The 15,059-nt window shown below is 44.1% G+C and overlaps 1 protein-coding gene across 2 annotated transcripts in view; it reads left to right on the forward strand.

The window, feature by feature from the left end:
* LOC125452632 (chloride intracellular channel protein 5-like) overlaps nucleotides 1–15,059 on the forward strand; it is a 155,445-nt gene that overhangs the window by 62,980 nt on the left and 77,406 nt on the right. Inside the window, exon 1 of one of the 2 annotated variants that reach the window (XM_059645428.1) lies at nucleotides 14,219–14,581. The exons of the other annotated variant lie outside the window; for it this stretch is intronic. Within the exon in view, the coding sequence (XP_059501411.1) occupies nucleotides 14,519–14,581 (63 nt within the window). The 5' untranslated portion in view covers nucleotides 14,219–14,518. Of the gene's footprint in view, nucleotides 1–14,218; nucleotides 14,582–15,059 lie in introns of those variants that run through there. 2 annotated transcript variants of the gene reach the window in all.

Raw genomic sequence — 15,059 nt, forward strand, 5'->3', positions numbered from 1 at the left:
TCATAAACAGCTTCTTCATTGTCTTGAATGTGTTCTCATTCAGTAGTGTGGCAGCAGAGCTGTACAGAAACTCCAGCTGATGTCTAACCCGTTCAGCGCAAATAAATTCAGCATAACTTCCCTGTCCTTACAAATAAATGCTGGCCTGGCCAGCAAAGCCCACATCCTGTGAATACTTTAAAGTGCTTTACGTTCTGGCTTAAAAATTGCCTTCAACTAGTGCTCTCTCTCTCTCTCTCTCTCTCTCTCTCTCTCTCTCTCTCTCTCTTTCTCTCTCTCTTCCAAATACATCAGTATTCGAAAATGTACATGCGGTTCTTGATTAACGTTTAGAACAAATGTACCAAGTCCTTCCTGTATTGCAAAAAATCATGGCCATTTACTAGATATCTCAAGGCACAACCTAGCTAACCCCTCATTAGTTTCAGAGCCTGCTCGGTATACCAGAACTTGAATTTTGAGTAATACGTATTATTAATTGTTGACTGGATTGAGAATTAATTCTCCTTCATAGAAAATATTACCACATTGATAATTTCACTCTCTGAACACAGATAAACGCAATACCAGAAACAATTACATCAAGTCAATAACTATAATATTGTGTTGTAAAAACTCCACTGTCTTAAATTTGATTTGATTCAGCACTGAGTCATTTTAGAAGCATCAACTGGAAAGAATACTACTTGTGTCTGCATTCCTGTCATGTATGAAGGAATGCTGTTACCCAAGAAATTTTAGACATTTCTGGAATTGTCTGCAATGGTAGTAGATCAGACTTTATCTTTATATATTTCAGGAATCATCTCATTAACGAATTTGATCGCGAAAGAGATCACAGGATTGAATTAATCTCAGCTGGAAGTGTAATTTAATCCCTGCCCCGTTTAAAAGAAGAGGCCATTAAACTGGTTACATTAGTTTCAAAATACAAGCAGCGAAAGCTTGATTGGATCTGTACTCTTTCAAATTAGGAATCTAAAAGTGCTGAAACATTAAATATTATTTAATAGGACTAAAAGGACAGTAGTCTCTGTCCCACACTTTGAAAAATGAGAGGCTTTTATTAAATACAGTAACTGCATTATTTATCATTAGATTAATATTCTAGTTGGTTGTGTATCTTTTTTGAATGGGGTTAATGAGACTCTGTACTGCATAAGCAAACCTAATTATACATATTACAATTAAGAATAATTTATCATTATTACAATCATTTTATTAAGAGTAGGGAAAAGTGTAGCTTGATACCGAATTACCCAAGCAGTGTTTTTTCACCTTCTGCAAAGAATTATGATAAACTTAGTTCAGAAGGTCTCTTAAGCTAGAGGGAGTGGTGGTGGAGAAAAGGTTTTATGCTTTATCTTACCACAATGGTTACAAATTTAATCAAAGGTTCTATCTGGAGAAGTATAAGTTTGTTGCATCAAAAACTTATAGACTAAAATGAAAACAATAGGATATGCTGCAACAAGACTTCGAAAGTCCATTGTTGTAATTCTGGATCATCAAAATACCTATCTCTTCCATTGGGGCAGCATATCAAAGATGTATTGTAAGTTACAACGATCAGATGGGTTCAAGTTTCATTGATATTCATTCTGAAGATTGGAATGAACATAACGATATACAAAATCTGCAAAAACTCTTTTGGATATTTTTTCTACTGGAGCTTAATATTTCCATTTAATGCCTGTCTAAAGGGACCTTGCCTTTATTTAATTTGTATTTTTAAATATTGAGGACTAAATGTGAAAGAGTTGTAATTTTTAAAACATTGTGTTTGAATGGGTTGCTGCAGTTTTGGTAGTAAGTAACCCGACACCCGTTACAGGCATCATGTAAGCGACTGTTTGAATAAGGAATAATTGCAGAGTTGTAGATGACTTGGTGCTGAGGGGATATATTAATGCAGCTTCTACTGGCCAAGAAGTTGATTGTTCTATAGACAAGTGACCAGTTATAAATGACATTGACCTTTTCTTTGCCTACCAACAACTGTGTGAATCTCAGATAAACTGAACAGCTTACAGCTGGGAACAAGTTACAGAGACAGAGTTATTTAGCTAGTCACTATTATCTGCCGTCAAAACTCACTGTAAGCCTGAAGAAACTAATTTCTTTTTCCTTCAACAGTTGTAAGCTGTGACTTGTGACTGATAAGTTGGAGACATTTTAGGGTGGTTTATCCACGTTGTGCTGGCTAGCAAAAGAGTCCTAAAATTCATCTGAATAACATTACCTGGGAACAAAGAAAGCCGAAAACTGTCTTGATCTGGAGATGAAGCAGGACAGTGAGGTGGTGGACCTCCTCCACTGTCACAATGATGCCACCCAGAAGCTGGAGGAGCAGCACCTCAAATTCAGCCTTGGGAGTCTACAACCCAGTGCTCTCAATGTGGGATTTAACCAGTTTCAAAATCTCCACACCCCCTAGCCTCGTCCCATGACCAACCCTCCCTGTCATCCCTGCCTCCTTGACCTGTCCTCCTTCTCTCCCACCTATCTGTTCCACCCACCTCACTAACAAATCCCCCACCACTGCCTACCTGCACTCGCCTATCACCATCCCACCTACCTTCCCCAGCCCCAATCCTCCTCTATTTATTTCAGAGCTCCCTTCCTCCTCCCCATTTCTGAAGAAGGGTCCCAACTCAAAACATCAGTTTTCCTGCTCCTCTAATGCTGCCTAGACTGCTGTTTTCCTCCTGCTCCACACTGTTATCTCTGACTCCAGCATCAGTAGTTTTTACTATCTCTCAGAACTGTCTTTCTAGATTTTGTTCCGGCTGCCATAACCTATTTATCCTGTCTGTGTGTATGTGCAAGGGGAAATTTTTAAGGGGATGAGAGATTTAAGTAGTATTATGTGGTGATGGCTTATAAGTGTTTGCCAGTAGGTAGAGTCTAATTACTTGTAATACATAGTGATTTTTATTCAGCATAGAAACCTGGTCTGTACCTTCTTTCATTCCAGGTCTAAAAATCAGATAAATTGGAGAACTCTGCATGCTTTTTAAAATGTTGATGACTCTGGGAATGCTGGACTTGATTTCCATCACGCTACCCAAGGCGACCTGACACTGTATTTAAATTGCAAGCTACTACCAGCCCTATGATGCCAGTTCCTCCATGTCACAGAAGTAGAATGAAATATCACTATGATCTATATTCTCAGGCATGTTGGAGATCAACTGATTTTTTTTTAATATTTGAAGGTTATCATTTTCAAGGTTATTACCACCTTTGTTTGGCGTTCCTGTCAGATGGTTTCTCAGGGTGTCAGTGATGCAGTACTCTTTTTTTTACAGTTTGAGAAATGTTAGTAGAAGCTATTTTTGAGGTGTAGACCATTTGGCATCTAGTAGATCTAAAGCTGAATCTGACTGAATTTGTTTCTCTTATGAGTGAGGAACACCTCCTGATCTGTTGAGTATAGAGGTATCCTAAAATAGCCAAGAAGGGCTGTGTCACAAGGCACCTGCTTGTGTAATACTGGTTAATTTATTGTAGAAGTGGCAGAGTATTAAATGTACAACATCATTAAAACTTTGAATTATGCAATGTATTGCACAGTTAAGGTAGAACCATCTGTATTGCAGGTTGTAGGTTGATCATGTAGAGCACAGCACATCCTAAATTTAATTTTAATGAAAGAAGTTTCCATGCGATGACTGAAAAAATATTGTGTAATAGGAGCTGAAGTAAGAAATCCATCCCATCAAGTCTGCCCCGCTATTCATTGAGATCATGGCTGAACTGAAGACTCTCAAACCCATTTTTCTACCTCTTCCCAATAACCCCGATTCCCTTACTGATTAAAAATATGTTTATCTCAGTCTTGAATATAGTTAATGACCCACGCTCAACAGTCCTTTACAGTAAAAAATTCCACACATTCAGTACTCTCTGAGAGAAGAAATTCCTCATCATCTGTTTCTTAAATGTGAAACTCCTTATACTGAGATTATGGTCACTGGTCTTAGACTTTCCCACTAGGGTAAATATCCTTCCCGTATTAAACCTGCCAAATCCTCTGTGAGGCTTGTATCTTTCAATAAGGTCTCCCCTCATTCTTCTATGTTGCAACAAGTACAAGCCCAACCTACTCAACATCTCCTCCATGAGTTGATTCCTCTATGCCTGGTATCAGTCTAATGAACCATCTCTGGCATGCCTTCAGTGCTGGTCTATCTTTGTATGAATAAGGGACCCAAAATTGTTCACAGTATTCCAGCTGTAGTATAACTGGTGCCCTGTATTGTTTTCGCAATCCCTCCCTATTGTCATATTCCATTCCCTTTGAAATCCCCTTGCCTTGTCTGAGAGGCTTCAGGTTCTGACAACATTTGTGCATGAGAGGACGCACTGTAGAGAAGATGAGCAAGATGACCACAGGAACATGCTACAGTAGGTCATTCAGTTGGGGTGTTTGGGGGAGTGTAAAGAAACTTTAAAAGCAGCACATTAAGGGTAAAGAACTCTGATGAAGAGTTGAAACATTAGAGTGCTCTGCCTTTCCATGACTGCTGTCTGACGTACTGTGATCCTCAAACATTTACTGCTTTCATTCAAGGTTATAGGTAAGGTTCTCTGTAGTCAGCAGCATGAGTCCCAAATACTGTGTTACCTGACTAGAGATAGACAGGATGGTGAAGGTGGTGTTAAGTACGCTTGCCTTCATTGGTCAGAGTTGGGAAGTCATGTTTCAGCTGTACAAGACATTGGTAAGGCTACATTTGGAGTACTGCATACAAATCTGGAACCCTGCTATTGGGAGGATGTTATTAAGTAGAAAGTGTGCAAGAAATGATTTACAAGGAAGCTACTGGGACTGGAAGGTTTTAGTTATAAGGAGAGGCAGAATAGTTTGGGACTGCTTTTTTCCCAGGAATGTAGGAGGCTGAGGGGTGACCTTACAGAGATTTATAAAGTCATGAGCAGCACAGATAGAGTGAATAGCTAAGGGTTTTTCTCCAGGATAGGTGAGCCCAAAACTAGAGGGCATAGGTTTAAGGTGAGAGGGGTAAGATTTAACAGGACCCTGTGGGGCAGCGTTTTTGAACAGAGTGTGGAATATGCATGGAATGAGCTGCAAAAGGAAGTGGTAGAGACAGGTACAGTTATAGCATTTAAAAGACATTTGGACAGGTACATAGATAGGAAAGCTTTAGACGAATATGGGCCAAACATGTGCAAATGGGACTAAGATAATGAAATGTGAGGCTGGATGAACACAGCAGGCCCAGCAGCATCTCAGGAGCACAAAAGCTGATGTTTCGGGCCTAGACCCTTCATCAAAGAGGGGGATGGGGTGAGGGCTCTGGAATAAATAGGGAGAGAGGGGGAGGCGGACCGAAGATGGAGAGAAAAGAAGATAGGTGGAGAGGAGAGTATAGGTGGGGAGGTAGGGAGGGGATAGGTCAGTCCAGGGAAGACGGACAGGTCAAGGAGGTGGGATGAGGTTGGTAGGTAGGAGATGGAGGTGTGGCTTGGGGTGGGAGGAAGGGATGGGAGAGGAAGAACAGGTTAGGGAGGTGGAGACAGGTTGGACTGGTTTTGGGATGCAGTGGGTGGAGGGGAAGAGCTGGGCTGGTTGTGTGGTGCAGGTGGGGGGAGGGGCCGAACTGGGCTGGTTTTGGGATGCGGTGGGGGAAGGGGAGATTTTGAAGCTGGTGAAGTCCACATTGATACCATTGGTCTGCAGAGTTCCCAAGTGGAATATGAGTTGCTGTTGCTGCAACCTTCGGGTGGCATCATTGTGGCACTGCAGGAGGCCCATGATGGACATGTCATCTAAAGAATGGGAGGGGGAGTGGAAATGGTTTGCGACTGGGAGGTGCAGTTGTTTATTGCGAACCGAGCGGAGGTGTTCTGCAAAGCGGTCCCCAAGCCTCCGCTTGGTTTCCCCAATGTAGAGGAAGCCACACCGGGTACAGTGGATGCAGTATACCACATTGGCAGATGTGCAGGTGAACCTCTGCTTAATGTGGAAAGTCATCTTGGGGCCTGGGATAGGGGTGAGGGAGGAGGTGTGGGGGCAAGTGTAGCATTTCCTGCGGTTGCAGGGGAAGGTGCCGGGTGTGGTGGGGTTGGAGGGCAGTGTGGAGCGAACAAGGGAGTCACGGAGAGAGTAGTCTCTCCGGAAAGCAGACAAGGGTGGGGATAGAAAAATGTCTTGGGTGGTGGGGTCGGATTGTAGATGGCGGAAGTGTCGGAGGATGATGCGTTGTATCCGGAGGTTGGTGGGGTGGTGTGTGAGAATGAGGGGGGTCCTTTTTGGGCGGTTGTGGCGGGGGCGGGGAGTGAGACATGTGTTGCGGGAAATACGGGAGACGTGGTCAAGGGCGTTCTCGACCACTGTGGGGGGAAAGTTGCGGTCCTTGAAGAACTTGGACCTCTGGGATGTGCGGGAGTGGAATGCCTCATCGTGGGAGCAGATGCGGCGAAGGCGGAGGAATTGGGAATAGGGGATGGAATTTTTGCAGGAGGGTGGGTGGGAGGAGGTGTATTCTAGGTAGCTGAGGGAGTTGGTGGGCTTGAAATGGACATCAGTTACAAGCTGGTTGCCTGAGATGGAGACTGAGAGATCCAGGAAGGTGAGGGATGTGCTGGGGATGGCCCAGGTGAACTGAAGGTTGGGGTGGAAGGTGTTGGTGAAGTGGATGAACTGTTCGAGCTCCTCTGGGGAGCAAGAGACGGCGCCGATACAGTCATCAATGTAACGGAGGAAGAGGTGGGGTTTGGGGCCTGTGTAGGTGCGGAAGAGGGACTGTTCCACGTAACCTACAAAGAGGCAGGCATAGCTGGGGCCCATGCGGGTGCCCATGGCCACCCCCTTAGTCTGTAGGAAGTAGGAGGAATCGAAAGAGAAGTTGTTGAGTGTGAGGACGAGTTCGGCTAGGCGGATGAGGGTGTCGGTGGAGGGGGACTGGTCGGGCCTGCGGGACAGGAAGAAGTGGAGGGCCTTGAGGCCATCTGCATGCGGAATGCAGGTGTATAGGGACTGGACGTCCATGGTGAAGATGAGGTGTTGGGGTCCAGGGAATTGGAAGTCCTGGAGGAGGTGGAGGGCGTGGGTGGTGTCACGGACGTAGGTAGGGAGTTCCTGGACCAAAGGGGAGAAAATGGAGTCCAGATAGGTGGAGATGAGTTCGGTGGGGCAGGAGCAGGCTGAGACGATGGGTCGACCAGGGCAGGGAGGTTTGTGGATTTTGGGAAGGAGATAGAAACGGGCCGTGCGGGGTTGGGGCACAATGAGGTTGGAGGCCGTGGGTGGGAGGTCCCCTGAGGTGATGAGGTCATGAATGGTGTTGGAGATGATGGTTTGGTACTCGGGTGTGGGGTCATGATCGAGGGGGCGGTAGGAGGTTGTGTCGGAGAGTTGGCGTCTGGCCTTGGCGATATAGAGGTCAGTGCGTCATACTACCACTGCGCCACCCTTGTCTGCGGGCTTGATGGGGACCGCTTTGCAGAACACCTCCGCTCGGTTCTCAATAAACAACTGCACCTCCCAGTCGCAAACCATTTCCATTCCCCCTCCCATTCTTTAGATGACATGTCCATCATGGGCCTCCTGCAGTCCCACAATGATGCCACCCGAAGGTTGCAGGAACAGCAACTCCTATTCCGCTTGGGAGCCCTGCAGCCCAATGGTATCAATGTGGACTTCACCAGCTTCAAAATCTCCCCTTCCCCCACCGCATCCCAAAACCAGCCCAGTTCGGCCCCTCCCCCCACCTGCACCACACAACCAGCCCAGCTCTTCCCCTCCACCCACTGCATCCCAAAACCAGTCCAACCTGTCTCTGCCTCCCTAACCTGTTCTTCCTCTCACCCATCCCTTCCTCCCACCCCAAGCCGCACCTCCATCTCCTACTTACTAACCTCATCCCACCTCCTTGACCTGTCCGTCTTCCCTGGACTGACCTATCCCTCCCTACCTCCCCGCCTATACTCTCCTCTCTACCTATCATCTTTTCTCTCCATCTTCAGTCCGCCTCCCCCTCTCTCCCTATTTATTCCAGAACCCTCACCCCATCCCCCTCTTTGATGAAGGGTCTCGGCCCGAAACATCAGCTTTTGTGCTCCTGAGATGCTGCTGGGCCTGCTGTGTTCATCCAGCCTCACATTTCATTATCTTGGATTCTCCAGCATCTGCAGTTCCCATGTTCACTGATGCAAATGGGACTAGTTCAGTTTAGAAAGCCTGGCCGATACGAATGAGTTGGACTGAAGAGCCTGTTTCCATGCTTTATGACTCTGACCCGATTGTTTAAGACCATTAGTACCTGAAAGGTTGAGGAAATCTCAACTGACATCACAATGTGCTCTGCCCATGCGATTATAAAGCAGCGGACAGAATTCTTTATCTCCTACGAGTTCTTTAGGTGCTCAGTAGAAAGTGCCTTAAGCTTCAAAATTGTCCTTGGTGTGTTCCAAAGGTTGCTGATATACTAATTTAGATTAAGCTGAGCCTGATTCATGCATCTCTGTTTATAATGTAACCATTGGCAAGTAATATACAATAAACCTATTTATTGTTCATCAGAATTGAAACTGCCTTCTGCTGAGGAGTTCATGTATGTATCTTTCCCAACATATGAGTGGTTTAGATTGCTGCCAAAAAGAAGATTGGTGACAAAATCTCCCTGAGACAGCTTAAATGGTTCTGGAGAAATCCTCCAACAACAATCTCTGGATTACTACCTGAGGCACGAACTGACTGATTATTGGGTGAATAAGATTAAAATGTCAAGTGCATGCAGAAAATTGCATGGCAGAAACAGCTTGTGACTAATGGGGAATCAGCTGGCACTGATGCTGGGATGGAGCGAGCTGTACCATTAGTACGGCCTTCACCTGAACTACATTAGGGCCAGTTTGAATGAATTCTACAGCTAGAGTGGTAGAAAGGAGTTTAAACTGATTAACTGGGGGAAGTTTTCATGTAAAAGGGCATTGGGAAGTTAATGACAAAAGGAAAGGCAACAGTGCAGGCTCCAATTCAGGCAACAGTTAGTATCATAGAAGTGGTAAAATATGAATTATCCATTTCCAACTTCAATCATCTGATTTCAATGTCTGAGACTTTCATGAAGTGAAAAGTGGTTTTTAAAACGAAAGAACGTAGACCCAAAATGGCCAAAGTGATCAGCTGACTACACGCTGAGTCAGTCAGGGACAAGCAGAATATGTAAAATCATCTGAACTGAAATTTATAGTTTTATCAATAGACTAGCCATCTAGTTAGGCATCACAGAACTCATGTTGCCTGTTTCAATGTATATTTGTCCAATATATGCACCTTAATTACATAATTGCCTATAACTGTTCAGCTTGAGCTGCATGGCAGAGCAGTAGAAGGGCCAAAATAAACTTTACTGTTACCAATGCTGTTCCCCCCAACAACCCCCGTCTCTCTTTTCGTCCGCCCCCCCCCCCCCCCCACCCCGCCTGCCCCCACCACCCCGCTCACATTTGCCTCCCTGCCACCACCCACCCCCGCACCATCTGTCTGCCTCCCTCCCCCACCTGTCTCTTTCCCCACACCCATCTGTCTTCCCCTCTCCCTGTCTCCCTCCCCATGTTTGCTCTCTGCCTCTCGCTCTGTGTCCCTCCCATCCTCTCTCCCTCCCTCCCCCACACCTCTGCCTCCCCTCTATCTCTGTTGCGGCCTCCCTCTCATCCCGTCTCTCTGTTCTCTCCCCCCTCTCTCTCTCACTCAACCTCTCAGTCTCTTTCTCTCATGCTCTGTTTCCACCTTCCCACTCTTCTCCTCCCTCCTCCCTCCTTCCATTTCAACATCTCAAAACTTATCGTTGTTGATTAAAACACATTGGATAAAAATCCATTCAGTAAGACAACAGTCTCTTGGATCTCTATTCAGAGATAGAAAGAACTACACATGCTGGAGTCAGAAATAACATAGTGTGGAGTGGGAAGAACGCAGCAGGCCAGGCAGCATCAGAGGAGCAGGAAAGTTAGCATTTTGGTTTGGGACCCTTCTTCAGAAATGGGGAGGGGGAAGGGAGCTCAGAAATAAAGAGAGGAGGGGTGGGGCTAGGGGAGGTAGGTGGGACAGTGATAGGTGAACGCAGATAGAGTGTTGGGGATTGGCCAGTGACATGCAAGGGCAGCTAGGTGGGAGAGAATGTGGACAAGTTGTGTCAGCTCAAGGAGGTGGGGATGAGAGGGAGAGTTCGACATGGGATTAGATTCCCTACAGTGTGGAAACAGGCCCTTCGGCCCAACAAGTCCACACTGCCCCTTGGAGCATCCCACTCAGACCCATTCCCCTATAACCCACACATCCCTGAACACTATGGGCAATTTATCATGGCCAATCAACCTAGCCTGCACATCTTTGGACTATGGGAGGAAACCGGAGCACCCGGAGGAAACCCACGCAGACACGGGGAGAATGTGCAAACTCCGCACAGACAGTTACCTGAGGCTGGAATCCAACCCGGGTCTCTGTCGCTGTGAGGCTACAGTGCTAACCACTGAGCCACCGTGCTGCCCCAAATGATGAGGCTGGGGCTGGGGAGATTTTAAAACTGGTGAATTCTATGTTTAGGCCATCGGGCTGTAGTCTCCTGAGATGGAATATGAGATGTTGCTCCTCCAGTTTCCGGGTGGCATCATTGTGACGCTGGAGGAGGCCCAGGATGGACATGTCACCCAGGGAGTGGGAGGGGGAGTTAAAATGGTTGGCCACCGGAAGGTGGTGTTGTTTGTTGCATACAGAGCACAGATGCTCTACAAAACAGTCACCAAGGCTCCAAGACAATAAAATGTGAGGCTGGATGAACACAGCAGGCCAAGCAGCATCTCAGGAGCACAAAAGCTGACGTCTCGGGCCTAGACCCTTCATCAGAGAGCCAAGGCTCCACTTGGTCTCACCGATGTAGGGGAGGCCACATCAGGAGCAACAGATACAGCAGAACAAGTTGACGAATGTGTAGTTGAACCCCTGTCTAATTTGGAAGATTTGTTTGGTGCCTTGAATAGAAAAGAGGTGTAGGGGCAGGTGTAGCCCTTCCTGGCAGATGCAAAACTGAGGCAATCACCATTCATTCTAGCAGGAGGGTAGAATTACAGTATGACCAGTTAAGTTAGTCAGCTTCTATTACATATGTAGTTATAACAAAAGATACACAGACATAAGCATAAGTTGATCAAATATTCTGTTGATCAAGAGGTCCACATAATTAATATAAAAAGGAAAAAGTGCCAGGTGTAGTGGGGAACGTGGAACGGACGAGGGAGTTGCGGAGAGCGCGGTCCTTACCGAAGGCAGATAGAAGTGGGTAGGGAAATATCTCTGAGATAATGGGAACTGCAGATGCTGGAGATTCCAAGATAATAAAATGTGAGGCTGGATGAACACAGCAGGCCAAGCAGCATCTCAGGAGCACAAAAGCTGACGTTTCGGGCCTAGACCCTTCATCAGAGGATGAAGGGTCTAGGCCCGAAACGTCAGCTTTTGTGCTCCTGAGATGCTGCTTGGCCTGCTGTGTTCATCCAGCCTCACATTTTATTATCAGGGAAATATCTCTCTTTGGTTGTAGGGTTGGATTGTAGGTGATGGAAGTGGCGGAGAAATTATGTTGGATGCAGAGGTTGTTGGGGTGGTATTCGAGGGCAGGGGAATTCATCTTTCTTTTTATGGGAGTATCTCTATTAACACCTTAGTATGCAGTCTATTCTTAGAATTTTCAAAATAATAATCAACTTAGAATAAATCTTGAACCAAAAGCCTAATGTAGTGATGTGATTGAGCGTAACTTTTCTATGATATAAAGTTGGATTTATATGTATAATTTTTAATGTTAATTGCTATAAGATGGGTATTCTAGTGTTGACTTAGTAACTGGAGTGTTTTTCTAATTATTTAGCAAGTACAGCAAACTTTGTCCTAACTGACACCCATGAGACCAAATGCGTGCTGGTTGATCAAATATTCCGTTGATCAAGAGGTCCACATAATTAATATAAAAATACCTCCAAGTTATAGAAGTGTACTGCAGTGGGTGTACACCCCACTCTTATACCTTTTATTTACAGCATAAATCGCTTAAATAAAAATCTTACTGGCAGAGAGCCTTCTCTCTCTCTCTCTCTCTCTCTCTCTCATGCCCTCAACTGACTGCTAAGGTATTGTGGTTGATGGCAGTATTTGAGGAGTAATTAACTTGAAATTGAAGCAACTGTTGATATTTTGCCTGGCCTTTGATTCAATGAAAGTAAACTTGTTATTGAAGTAATAAAACAGTAAATTGTAATATTTGAGATATATAATTTTTGCCAAGTTATCAAGAGTGCTGGTTAAAACAAACTCTGCTGTGTTTCTGTAACCATGGCATCTTGTTTAAAAACAGTTTTTGAAATTGAGCTGTAGAGTGATTGATTAATTTTTGCTTCACTAATAGACTGTTGTGACCCAGATTGGCGTATAATGTGGTCTCAAAGATTTGTTCTGGAATTTTTTTAAGCCTAGTGGAGGTGCTCTTGCAGAGAGCGAAAGAAACATCTAGTTTCACATTCAAATTTGGGTAGTTTTTTAGACCTCAGAAGATCTTGGAATAGGATGGCTATATAGAGCAGTGCTCCTGAGAAGGGAGTAATGGATTCATTAAATTAGATTAGCTTGGAGTGAGAAATTAGTGTTAGTCCCAGATCAGAAATGGCTGCCAAAGCTGAGTGCAGTGAAGCTCAGATTCTTTTTGGAGAAATCATTGTTCTAGTTTAAAAACTGAACGCTTAAGTGACGTAAAACTACCAAGGTGTTACATATAAGGATACTGGTTTAAATATTTATGAGTGGTGTTACTCTACTCGGGGTGTTTTGGATAATACATCAAATCAGCTTTGTTCCTTTTCAATTCATAAAGGAGTGTTTTGGGATCAATGGGATGATATTTTTACTGTGTTTTAGAAGCTTATCATCATTCTTTTGGTATTCCCTTTTGTAATTTTGTTAACACACAATTTACAGAACTGAGTGTTTATGGTTCACTGAGAGACATTTGGATAAAACCAACGCAAATACATTTATGATCTTTCAAGACAGATTCTGTTTGAAATCTGACATGTCCAGCTAGTATTATGACAGGGTTCCGAGCCAGGAATGGTGTTCAGGCACCTCAGTTGCTAAGCCAACCTGACCATCAATAAACAACTGGTATGGCTGTACTGATCTTTCAACAATTACAGGTGGAAAACCGTGAGCACGTATTCCTGGAAATTTCCAATATTTTAATTGGTGGGCAAGGTCTTTCCAGTGATGTGACCTCTTAAAACTGACTAAATGTTTAAGATGCCTCTGTGCTGCCTTGATAAAACTGTTGATTTTAAAAGATAACATGATTAGTGTGAAGAAAGGGAGCACCAAGCTATAGTCCTTCAAGATGCTCAGATCCAGTCTTTGTTTCACCGAGTTGTAAGCTCCAGTTACTGTTGAGTGTCACCACAGAGTGGTGGCCAGAAATCTTCCTCTGTGGTGTGGGGGAAATCTAAGACGAAAGTCATTTCAACCATGCTGCATTATCTGAGGCAGCAGTTGATTTAAATAACAGTAGTACCTGCTTGTAGATTACCTTTAAAGAAAATCTTTGGGGATAAATGTCTTTTGAGAGTGTGTACAATTCAATGGATAAAAGAAGCATTGGGAGATGGAAATTATTTTGGACCCGTTTACAAGCTGAGACTCCGTGCTGCAGCACACACCCAAGCAGCTTCCTGATGAATTTATTGACATATGTTAGGTTCCACTTAATGGATTTCAGGACAGGTAGTGAACTTAAAGACTAATTTCTACAACAGTGTATTTAGGGAGAAGACTTCCTGCATGTGATGTTCACTCTAAGTTATACATTCTTCCCATCTCCCCTCCCTGATGATTAAATATAAATGTGGTGTACTGTTTTCGACAAGCACCCACATCAAAGCTGCACGTTCAGCTTCACTCAATGAATGAATGAGGTGATGAATGTCTGTCAGCATTGAATAATCTCTGCATTTTTCAGTGCGCAAGCATGAATTGGATGTTAATCAGTGAGGTGAAAGGAACTGCCTGCTTAATTGGTAGGAAGAAAATAAATAGAGGTTAGTGGTTGCTGAGAGGTTGGCTCCTCCCTCTGTGTAACCCAGCGCCTCTCCTACTGCCAAAGACTATTTTTGGCCGCCTTCCTATCTCACTTAGAACATACACAATTAATAGAAGTCGGCAGAGAGAAGCTCTGCACTGTAAAGAGAAATGGAAGAAGCGGTACCTGTTGCTTTCTCTAAAGATCATTAGGTGTGTACAGCAGCTTGGGAATTGTAGCACATCCGTCTTCGATGAAAGTTTTATTTGGATGGCAGGAGTATATTGGTGATATTAGGTTTCATCAAACGATATTCATATCTTGATGGAACTGTCCTGTTGGAGGCATGAGTGAATGGAACCTTGTGGATTATTGAAGCTCTGAACTGAAGAACAACGGGCGATCAGAGAATCTAAACCCAAATTGACATGGCTGACTTGGGTCCTGCCAACGGGTTGGATAAGGATCCTGAAATCGAACTGTTTGTTAAGGTATGATGCTGCCTAAGTAAGTTTCTTCGACATAAGGCAGAAGGGATTTTATTTAGAGTTACAAGTTTGTCCAAAGAATGAGCTTGGAGACCCTATGCAATGATATTTCTAAATGTTGTACTGTCATATTTGTAGTTTTAAACACATTGAAGCTTGCAATAAGCTTTTTATGATCACCTGTTTTTGTAATATTTGTACAACAGGTGTGTTTATTGAAACATTAGTTTGAGCTGCTCACGAGTGACTACTGGAAAAAATGGTGATGTCATAATACTCATCACAAACAATAATTCCACTTCACAATCAGTTATAAAATTTTAAACATGACAGAACATAATGCCATCTCTCCCAATAGAAGGAATATCCATCAAGCTTCAATCAAGTTACGTAAGTTAGTCCTGTTTATCCTCTTAGCTCAAAACAAAACTGGGATATTTTCAGTGGCTAATTAAACGTATAATTAAATACATTGTTAATC

Source organism: Stegostoma tigrinum, chromosome 4, assembly GCF_030684315.1.
Source record: "Stegostoma tigrinum isolate sSteTig4 chromosome 4, sSteTig4.hap1, whole genome shotgun sequence".
NCBI classification, from domain to species: domain Eukaryota; kingdom Metazoa; phylum Chordata; class Chondrichthyes; order Orectolobiformes; family Stegostomatidae; genus Stegostoma; species Stegostoma tigrinum.